The sequence below is a fragment of the Primulina tabacum genome, chromosome 9 (assembly GCF_025594145.1).
Source record: "Primulina tabacum isolate GXHZ01 chromosome 9, ASM2559414v2, whole genome shotgun sequence".
NCBI lineage: Eukaryota > Viridiplantae > Streptophyta > Magnoliopsida > Lamiales > Gesneriaceae > Primulina > Primulina tabacum.
In genome coordinates, this window is record NC_134558.1 from 10,723,153 (window position 1) to 10,733,608 (window position 10,456).

At 36.1% G+C, this 10,456-nt stretch overlaps 1 protein-coding gene across 1 annotated transcript; it reads right to left on the reverse strand.

The window, feature by feature from the left end:
• Positions 1-3,248: 3,248 nt before the first annotated feature.
• Positions 3,249-3,800, reverse strand: LOC142556919 (uncharacterized). The gene has a single exon (XM_075668409.1). It carries the CDS (start codon positions 3,798-3,800, stop codon positions 3,249-3,251), a length of 552 nt encoding a protein of 183 aa, XP_075524524.1.
• Between the last annotated feature and the right edge of the window lie 6,656 nt (positions 3,801-10,456).

Consider the following 10,456-nt stretch of genomic DNA (forward strand, 5'->3'; position numbering starts at 1 on the left):
GACTCCCAAAAAACAAATCAGGTGTAAAAGGTGCCAGATCATGGCATAGCACTCAATTGTAGTCTAGCATTACAATTCAGGCTGGCTTAATGATGATATATGGATTTTTCTGGAATGACTTACCATTTATTAAAGTTTATTGAGACTCAACAACTTCTTGTTAATTTTTCTAATATTCCATGATTCCATCGCTGCTGAAGAATTTAAAGCCCACAAACATTGGATAGTCCCTCTCCTCTTCAAAACAACCAAAGCTTAAAGCGTGGGATGAAATTGTTTTAAGTTGAAAAATAGGGGAACAATTGAAGAACAAGGTCACTGTCAACATCAAGGCACATTGTTTCTACAGAAACTATTCCACTGCGGTTTCTTTTTCTTGCCCTCATACAATCCAATAAATTCTATAAACCTCATGTTGATGATAAGACAAGCCTAACACCCAAAACATGACTGGGAAATATACAAAGCCTTGCACAATTTTTTTTTAAAAATCCAAGGAACCATACTAAAATTTAAGCTCTACCCAAAAATCACATTGAAACTAAAAATTCAAGGGCAAAAATCGAAACACCAAATTTGGTAGCATCACCAGCTTGGCCTTTATGCCTGAAGATTCAAGAGACGGAGTAACTGATCTCAAAATGCGAATAGCATCAGACTTCGATAGAGGGACGCCGCCACTCAATAAAGATTGCAATTCTACGGTGGTGTTACAAATATCCTTCTTGTTGCTTGTGTTGCTATATTCTCCAAAACACCTTATCAATAACTGTTGCCTTTTTAGTACAGCATCCAAAAAACCCACCATAAATTTCCCTCAAACTGCAAAGTAACGAGGAAGGAAAAGTCTCAATCTTGACAAATATTCAAACGGTTGCGAGACAAGTGCAAGACCAAGTAGAAAACAAATAGCTATAACGTACTTTTTCAAGCAACAGGAAAATAACTGGGTTTCTCGGGGGAAACGAGGGAACCGGGAGTAGATTAAGTTCTAAATGGAAAAGAAAAAATGTCTCTACTTTAGGGCATCTCCAGTCATAAACCTCATCACCATGTTTATTATGTGCCACATCAATGCCACATCAAAAGTTAAAAACCTCATTATTTTTAAACCTTTCCACCCCAATTATAAACCCAAATACACAATTTTTGTAGACCCCACTATCAAATCACACATTCATCTACTCATTTTAATTTACTACCTTTATTTTTTACTTTCACTTATATATTTGACTAAATTTATATTTGTACTAATCAATTTAATTTTCAAAATTATTTAATTAATCATATATTTTTTTTATAATTTAGCAAATTTGAAAAATTTATAAAAAAAATAATAAAATAAAAACATCATCGAAATTTTATTGAGAACTTCAATAAAAATCAGTACAAACAATTCACAAAATAAAATATAAAAGACAATTAATTGTTGACGTAACTTGCCCATATGTGTTCAACCAAGTCAGCTCGAAGTTGATGTATTTCCCTATCACGTAGATTGCAATTTCTCTTGATGTATTCATTAAATTCTCTAATCGCACCGTGGATTATCTCTGGAGACGTATCATCGACGTGCTCATCCGACCAATTTGGTGATGTATCTCCCTCATCCTCAACTATCATGTTATGCAAAATAATACATGTATACATGATATCTTTCAAGTTATTCTTGTACCAAAATCTCCCTGGACCTCTGATTATTGCCCAACGAGATTGTAGAACCCCGAATGCCCGCTCGACATCCTTTCCTGCAGCCTCCTGCATTTCTTTAAACCTCTTTCTTTTAGGGTCCTGAGGGCACGGGAAGCTCTTGACAAAAGCTGCCCACTCCGGATAGATTCCATCTGTTAAGTAGTATCCTTGTGTATATTGTGTGCCATTTACCATGAAATTTATCTCGGGTGCATTTTCTTGCAGCACATCATGGAACAAAGGTGATTGGTTTAGCACGTTGATATCATTATTTGATCCTGCAACACCAAAAAAAGCATGCCAAATCCACAAGTCTGCAGACGCGACCGCCTCAAGCATGATTGTAGGGACTCCATGGTCACCTCATGTAACTGACCTTTCCAAGCGACCGGGCAGTTTTTCCATTCCCAATGCATGCAATCAAGGCTACCCAACATGCCGGGAAATCCGTGTCTCTGCAGGTGCATTTCAACCAAATGTTTTTTATCATCAGCACTGGGCCTTCGAAGGTATCGCTCACTAAATATTTCAATCACACAACGACAAAAGTTGAACAAGCAATCGATGGCCGTTGTTTCAGCAACCCGTAAGTACTCATCATAATGATCTGCAGGGCCTCCGTATGCCAGTTGACGGATAGCAACTGTGCATTTTTGAAGTGGTGAAAAGCCTTTTTTTGACGTTGCATCGACTCTCCAGTGAAAGTATTCATCATGAATTTCCAATGCATTGACTATGCGCAAGAATAACTCTCGTTGCATCCGAAAACGTCGGCGAAATACTTCATTGCTCCATACCGGTTGTTCTGTGAAGTAATCATTCACAAGACGAGCGTGTGCAGCTGCGCGGTCCCGTTCCACATATTTTCTCTTCTTCGATCCACCAAAAGAACTTTGTGCTGCCCCGAGAAGCATATGTTGTTGCTGGAGTAACATTTTCATCATTTGTTCATCTGTGTCATCATTCATCACCACTTCAAACAATATATAGACATTAAAGAATAGTCTATTCTTTAATATCTACCTATTGTTGTCCTCAACATCAATAAATATTATATTTTCAGCATCGGATGCCTTTTTTTATGAAAAAGTAAAGTATTGTGTGGCAAATCAATGTCAGATTCGGATTGATTTCTCTGAACAAACAACAGCTGTAACCAACTAGAGCTATGGGATTTTAATTATTAATAACATTAATTATTATATTATATTAATTTAAAAATCGGATGCCTTTTTTTATGCAAAGTAAAGTATTGTGTGGCAAATCAATGTCAGATTCGAATTGCTTTCTCTGAACAAACAACAGCTGTAACCAACTAAGAGATTGTAATCCGATAAAAGCACAAACAACAAATAAAAAGCACAGACAATAATTTAGAACATAACATTATATTATTTAAAATAAAAAGTACAAACAACAAGAAGACACGAGCAAATTTAAAGCACAAACAACAAATAAAAAGCACAGACAACAACAAGATACAACCACATAAAAAAAACTAAAAAAATACAAGAAGATAAGAAGTAAAAAACAAGGTAAGAAAAATTAAACAACTACTAAATGCCCCCTTTCTTTTTAATTTCATCACACATATGAACGTGAATACGAAGTTGCTCTTGTGTCATTGCAGTAGTATCTTTCATAAGGATTTGATATTCACGTGTTCGGTTGTGAGATCTGATTTCCTCCAATTTTTGTTGCGTGTAGGCAGTAAATTCCTCCATATTTTTGTCAATGATTTCTTTCAACTCTTCGTATGCTGCTAATTTGTTTTTTCCCTTTCTTTTTGCCGCTTTTTGCCCAATTGGTCGACTGCAACTTCGCTCTTCATCTTCGTCAACACTCATCTCTGGATTTGAAGAGGACGTGTATTGCCTTGAAGCAGAAGTTTTTTTCTTCTTCATTCCGCGATGATCGATTGATTGTGGAGCAAACTTCTGGCACTCTGCAAGAATCCTCCACACATGATCATACTTGAACGGTTTGTTTTTGTTCATTGGCTCAGTCATCCACTCTTCATGCGCCTTTACAAGTATATCAGCGTTGTTGCAACCAATTCCCCATTGACTATGAACTTTATTGCATATTCCATTAAACAACGACGTCATTTTTTGCATTTAGTAGAAATGTGATTTCAGTGGTTGCCATCGTCTCTCAATAGTTCTGGCAGGTCGATTTTTTTTGTACTCCACTGCGATCATAGCCCACATTTGTTCCATCTTCTGAGAATTACCAATTTTAGGATCAGTGCTAATACAGACCCATGACATTGCAAGGACCTTCTCTTCTCCGAGTGGCCAAGAAACCTTTTTTGGTTGTGGTGCATGGTCCTCATTGCCTGAATCTGTGTCCTTATCAAGGATAATATTCTCGAGTCCAACTGGCGATGAATGTGGTGGCAAATGAGATCTGGGTACAGAAGTAGGCGTCATGGATTCTTTCTCTGTGCCAGTTCCCTCTGTACTAGTCCTTCTTGATTCGTCTGAACCAAAACCCGATGCTATAGGAGGAGGAATTCCATAAGGAGGTGGTGGCATGAAAGGATATTGAAAAAATTCCGGTGGGTACATTACAACCGGAGCTCCCTGACTATTATTCAGATTCATTGGTAAATTTGGGGAATATTGAAAATTATGAGGGCGAATATTTGGATTGTCCGAAGATGAATTATCTTGTGAGTTGGAAGAACCCAACAAATTCATCCAATATTAATGGTAATTTTTATCCATCTATGGATAGCAAGAAAGAAAACGTAATTGTGTAAATTGAAAGAAAAATGATAGTGTTGGGTACAGAATAAGAATATGCCTATTTATAGCCAAAAATGGAATAATTATTATTTTTTAAATGAAATAAAAAAATTATGCAAAAAAAAAATCGAAATGCATGCAAAAAGGAATGGACAATTATATGAGTTTGTGTGGGCCATATATCAAACTAAAGAAATAATAAAAAAACAAAAGTTTGGCACAACTTTTTATATTGTGGTGGGACCCACACAATAAACATGGTTTAAAACCATGGACCATGTTTATCCTATAAACCTTGAACCTACAATTCTCAATGCAAGATTTTTTGTTTGGTAAGGTTTATTTTATAAACCTCATGCCATGAACCTCCCATTGGAGGTGCTCTTAGTGTGTGTCTTGTAAATATAAATTAATCAAAATAAGTTTTATCCCAAATTCATCTTAGACAAAATTTTTTACTCAAGTCTCTACTCCAAATTCAGTTGAAACATAAAACTCAACTCCAAAAATTCACTCCAAAACTCCATCCCCAAAACAAAGCTCTATTAGAAAACTCAAAACTAACATAAAAATTCATGTGAGACGATCTTAAGGATCAATTTATGAAACAAATATTCTATTTGGGTCACCAATGAAAAATATTATTTTTTATGCAAAAATATTACTTTTTATTGTAAATATAGACATAATTGACACGTCTCACGAATAAAGATATTCGTTAGACTGTTCACAAGAGATCTGATACAAAACTAGACCCAAAAACTCCACACAAAAATTTCATCCAAAAACTCCACCCCGAAATACCACCTCAAAACTCAACCCAAATATGAATATTTTTAACCAAATGTAAAAAAACTTTACCTAAATGTAAAAAAATCGACTCTTATTGAGATAGTTACATAATTGGATTCTTTAGCTTGTTTACTTTGTGTGAGCCATTGTATATGGATGTTGTAGGTCATTGGCTAGCCTTTTTTTCTTCATACTTAACATGCTTGATGGGAGAGTTTGATGTATCATTGTATATGTTGCAGCTATATTCAATTATGGGCAACCACCAGCTGGGCCAGAATTTTCAGAGAAATATGTCATTGTCGAAGACAAGTATGAACTCCCTTCGATCCATGGTTGTCTATTTTGTGATGCTTTTTTTAATACTACATTCGTGAGTTTTATCTATAACAGTTATAAGCCATGTGGTGGTCAAACAGAATATGGTGCTTGGCCAAAAAATCGGTGGTTTTAAGGAGAAATCCATCATAAGACAGCAAACGTAACTAAAAAGAAAACTCTAATCTCTTCTTTATGTGTTGCATTTCACTAGGGTCGCATTCCCCTAGTCCGAGGAGCCATTTGCATGCATTGCACTTCAGTTATACACGTGCATTAGACTTGCTTTACTTATTTTTCATGGGAAGTATTGTGGAGTGTTATTGTTGGATTGAGATTTTGTTGGAACATTTCATGCTCGCAATCTTGATTTTGATGTTAACAAAACTTATTATTTTGTTTCTAATTAATTTACCTAAGTGCACAGAAAACTAAAACTGATCAGGCTTCGAACTGATTAGTTACCGAGCCAAAACTGAAGCTATCAAGACGCAAACTAAAAATACCAATTGATTGTCCAAACTAACATATTCCAACTGAAATATCAAATACTAGTTCAGTTGATAGGTGGTTCAACAGAACCTTCAGAAGCCCGGCCAGTTGATGAAGAGCCCAACTGACCAGTTCAACTGAATCAGTGAAATCAGTTCCGCTGACGAGCCAACTGATTTCACCACACCAGTTCAAGATCAGTTCAGCTGACCATTTCGGAGCATCAGTTCGACCAGTTTGCAGAACAAGACAAGCTTATCTAAGTGGAATCCAGTTGTGCACATTAAGGAAAGCAATTGTCCAATGAAAGGACAGTAATGAACATTGCGGCAAAGCTTAAAGTCGAGATGCTCCAGAATGGATGTCAGAAAAGACAAGACACAAATTTCGAGGAACAAATTCAAAATGAAACAGACACATTTGATGGGTCTTGATGTACGGTCACATTGCTTCTATAAATACAAGATCAAGACCATCAAAAAACAAGTGTGTGAAAAACAGAAAGAGGAAGATAGATAACGCTCAATTCATATCAGCTTACAAGAAGCAACCAGCCCTGATTTGAGGAAACATTTCAACGTGTTATCAGCTTATATTAGAATCACAATTCCCTCAGTGTGTGAGAACACTTTCGTGTTGTACTCATAGATCAGTTCTCACACACGCACACATCATTACTCACATATATACAGAGAATCGAGCATATTGAAAAGCTGAGTGAGTCTTGCACAAAGACATTAAACTTGTGTATGTAGTCTTTGACACATAGAAGTTAAATAAGTGTTGGTTGAAAGGTGTTGTCTTCAGTCTAGACTAGGAGTTCAGTTAGGCGGTAGCATAGGTCATAAGCTGAGTGGGTTTGTAAAACGTGTTGTATAAATCAAAGTGTTCTAGTGGATCCTACCCGATGTGATAGAAGAGGTGACGTAGGAGCAGTTGAAGTCTCTGAACATCCATAAACATATCTTGTGTATTTAACTGCTTAACTATTGTTTTAAACTGATTTGATCAGTTTGAGCTGATATCAGTTCAGTTCTCACCATAACTTAATTGATATAAGCAAGAAATGATCATCCTTATTTCAGTTAATCAGTTGACACAAGCAAAAAGCTTTAAACTGATCAGTTTTCTTAACGAATGTTTACTTCGAGTATTTTCCGCTTGGTTTAAAACCAAACTTATTTGATTCATCGGTGTTTACATTCTTAGAACACGAACTATTGCAGCTCATTGAGAATATTGTGTTTGAAGCATCCTTGTAGGTGCCTAGAACCGATCCCATAAGATTTGATTGTGGAGATGATTTGGTGGTTTTTGAATCAAAGTCATGTATTGGCATAAACTCCTGCTTCGTATCAGGAATCCATAAAGCTAACTCTAACTCTTTTTTTTTTAATCATTTTCATCAACTCACTGTAATCCAACACCCCAATCCATAATATTACGTAAATTTCAGCTTTTTTGATAGCCTGTAGGCCCAACACATACTTCATTATTGTGTCATTCTGTATCCTGAGTTTCTTAAAATTCTAAATTTTGCAATAATTACTGCAAATACGATATTTCCATGGATGTTACTGTTAAAGTAGATGCCCTGCAAGCCAATGATTGGCTAGGGAATTTATTGACTCAAGTGTAATAAACAATCTTTATTTTAATATAATTTAACTTTTCATGGTCTTGTTTTGCTTTATTTGTATACCAATGCAATCAGAATAGATAAAGTCCTTGATTATGCTTTAATACAAATGAATCGTAATTCGATGTTGAAACTCATTTGTAAACATTGTATGATCTAAATTCGTTCCTAGTTGATTCACCCTCCTAAAACATGGATAAAGGTCGTTTGAGCTCGAGACTAGCATCTGTGATGTTGTGTACTGCGTTTCTTGTTAAGGGCATAGAGATGTCCAAACATGCAGATGGATAGTCATATGATGATTATAGCGAACAACCCTCCCTCGGACTTCTCAAGTGGTTATCATTCATCGAGAGGATAAGTCCGTGGTTATGATTGTACACCATTAATCCTTACGACCCGGGACACACTGAGGCTCTATATGCTAGGGCTGTGCTTTGACTCGTTTACCGGCTCCAGGAGAGTCATAAGGTGACGAGGTTGGGTACAGTTGCGACACATATAGGAGCCAGTTCATTGTAGTCGGGGATTCACCGCTCACCTATGGGTGTGGATATCCTATGTGATCTGATGAAATAATAGTGCGTGGAATCTCTGGCCAGAGTATGAGATGTACGTTAGAGAAGGAGTTCTCCAATAGTACATGCGATGCCATTATTTATATGTATCACACAGTTATCGAATTATTATGCAACCCTCGATGAAACAATGGTTGCAGATTCGATCGGGATATGTGAGATGAAGGGACCGTACTGTACGCTAATCATAATCGACTGGTTCTTGCAGGCACTATCAATGATACCTAGGGGATCATGGGGAGATGCTACTAGACGCTCTTACCATGATCCGATGGGTGCAATCAGAAATGAGTTCTTACATTCTTGATGAAGGTGTTGATGAAAAGAATGAGGCTAACTAGGGTAAGCCCGAATAAAGGATTATGTCTTGAATCACAAAGAGTTGTGAACCCACGGCTAGCTGTATCCCTGAACCATTGAGGGTCACACAAGTACTGGATCGTTTGTTCCCGTTGAGAGAATAAATTCAAGAAGTTGAATTTATATTATATAGTAAATTCAAAGAGTTGAATTTATGATAATTAAATTTTGAGAGAATAAATTCAAGAAGTTGAATTCATAAAATTTGAGAATTTAATTTATTAAACTCAAATGTTTGGTTTATTAGATATTAAATTTTGGAGGTGATATAAATTCAAGGAGTTTAATTTATAAGTTAAATAATAAATTCAAATGTTGAATTTATAATGAATTTAATTAATTAAGCTCAAAAGTTGAGTTGATTAAATATTAAATTAAAATTGATGGGAAGCATATTTAATGGGCTTGTAGGAGTACAAGTCCAACATACTTAATAATTAAAGTTTAATGGACTTTGATTAAATTAATTAAACTAGTTGGACTAACCTGATTAATTAATCAAGCCCATTAATGTTAATTATATGTATTAGGTCATGAGTTAATTATAAATAAGTGAGAAATAAAAACCCTAGCCAGCTTAAGAGTCACAATTTTCGAAAATAGGCTCTCCTCCTCTCCTAAATATTTTCGCCACCTTGAAGAAATTTTAAGGTTGAGCCGTCTCTCAAACCTTGATCTCCAACGCAAAACTTCTCCCAATTTTCTAGTGAAAATTGGAAGAGGAATAGATCATCTAGTCGTGGACCTGATTAGAAGAAAAAGAAAGGAGTCTCTTGAAGAAAGTTCGTAGGGATTCATCAAGAGCTAGATCCGTCATACCGGATCAGTTGGTTCCAATTGATTTAATCACCAAAGGTATAAAATTCTTATGCCCTCTGAATGTTGATTCAATAAACCATACGAGTGCCCAAACAAACATATTTTGATTGTCAAAATAAAATAAAAATTTTTAAACTTCCGCTGCGTTTGGGGCACGAGAAAACCGAGATCCAACAGTTACATCTACAATCGATTCCCTGAAAATCCTTTTAGTTATTATTGTTGGAACATTTCATGTTCGCAATCTTAATTTTGATATTAACAAAACTTGTTATTTTGTTTTTAATGAATTTACCTAAGAGCGCAGAAAGATACCGAGCCTAAACTGAAGCTACCGAGACGCAAATTGAAAGTGTCAACTGATAGCCCAAACTGAACCAGTTCAATTGACATTTCAAAGACCATCTCAATTGATTGTCCAGCTGATAGGTAGTTCAGCAGAAGACCTTCAGAAGCCTGGACAGCTGATGAAGAGCTCAACTGATGAAGGGCCCGGCTGACAAGTTCAACTGAAGCAGTGAAATCAGTTCAGCTGACGAGCCAACTGATTTCACCAAACCAATTCTAGACCTGTTCAACTGACCAATTCAGGACATTAGTTAGGAGCCGACCAGTTTGCAGAACACGACAAGCTTATCTAAGTGGAATCCAGCTGTGCGAATTAAGGAAAGCAATTGTCAAGTGAAAAGACAATAATGAACGTTGCAATAAAGCTTAAAGTCAAGACGTTACAAAATGGCTGTCAGAAAGGAAAAGACACAAATATCGAGGAACATATTCAAACTGCAACGGACATATTTGATGAGTCTTGAAGAACGGTCACGAAGCCTCTATAAATACAAGATCAAGATCATCAACAAACAAATGTGTGAAGATCAAAAAAGAAGAGAAAAATAGGGCATGCCATCAGCTTAGTCTAGAAGCAAAATTTTCAGTGTGTGAGAACACTTTCGTGTTATATTCATAAGATCAGTTCTCACACATGCACACACAATTAATCACATATATACAGAAAG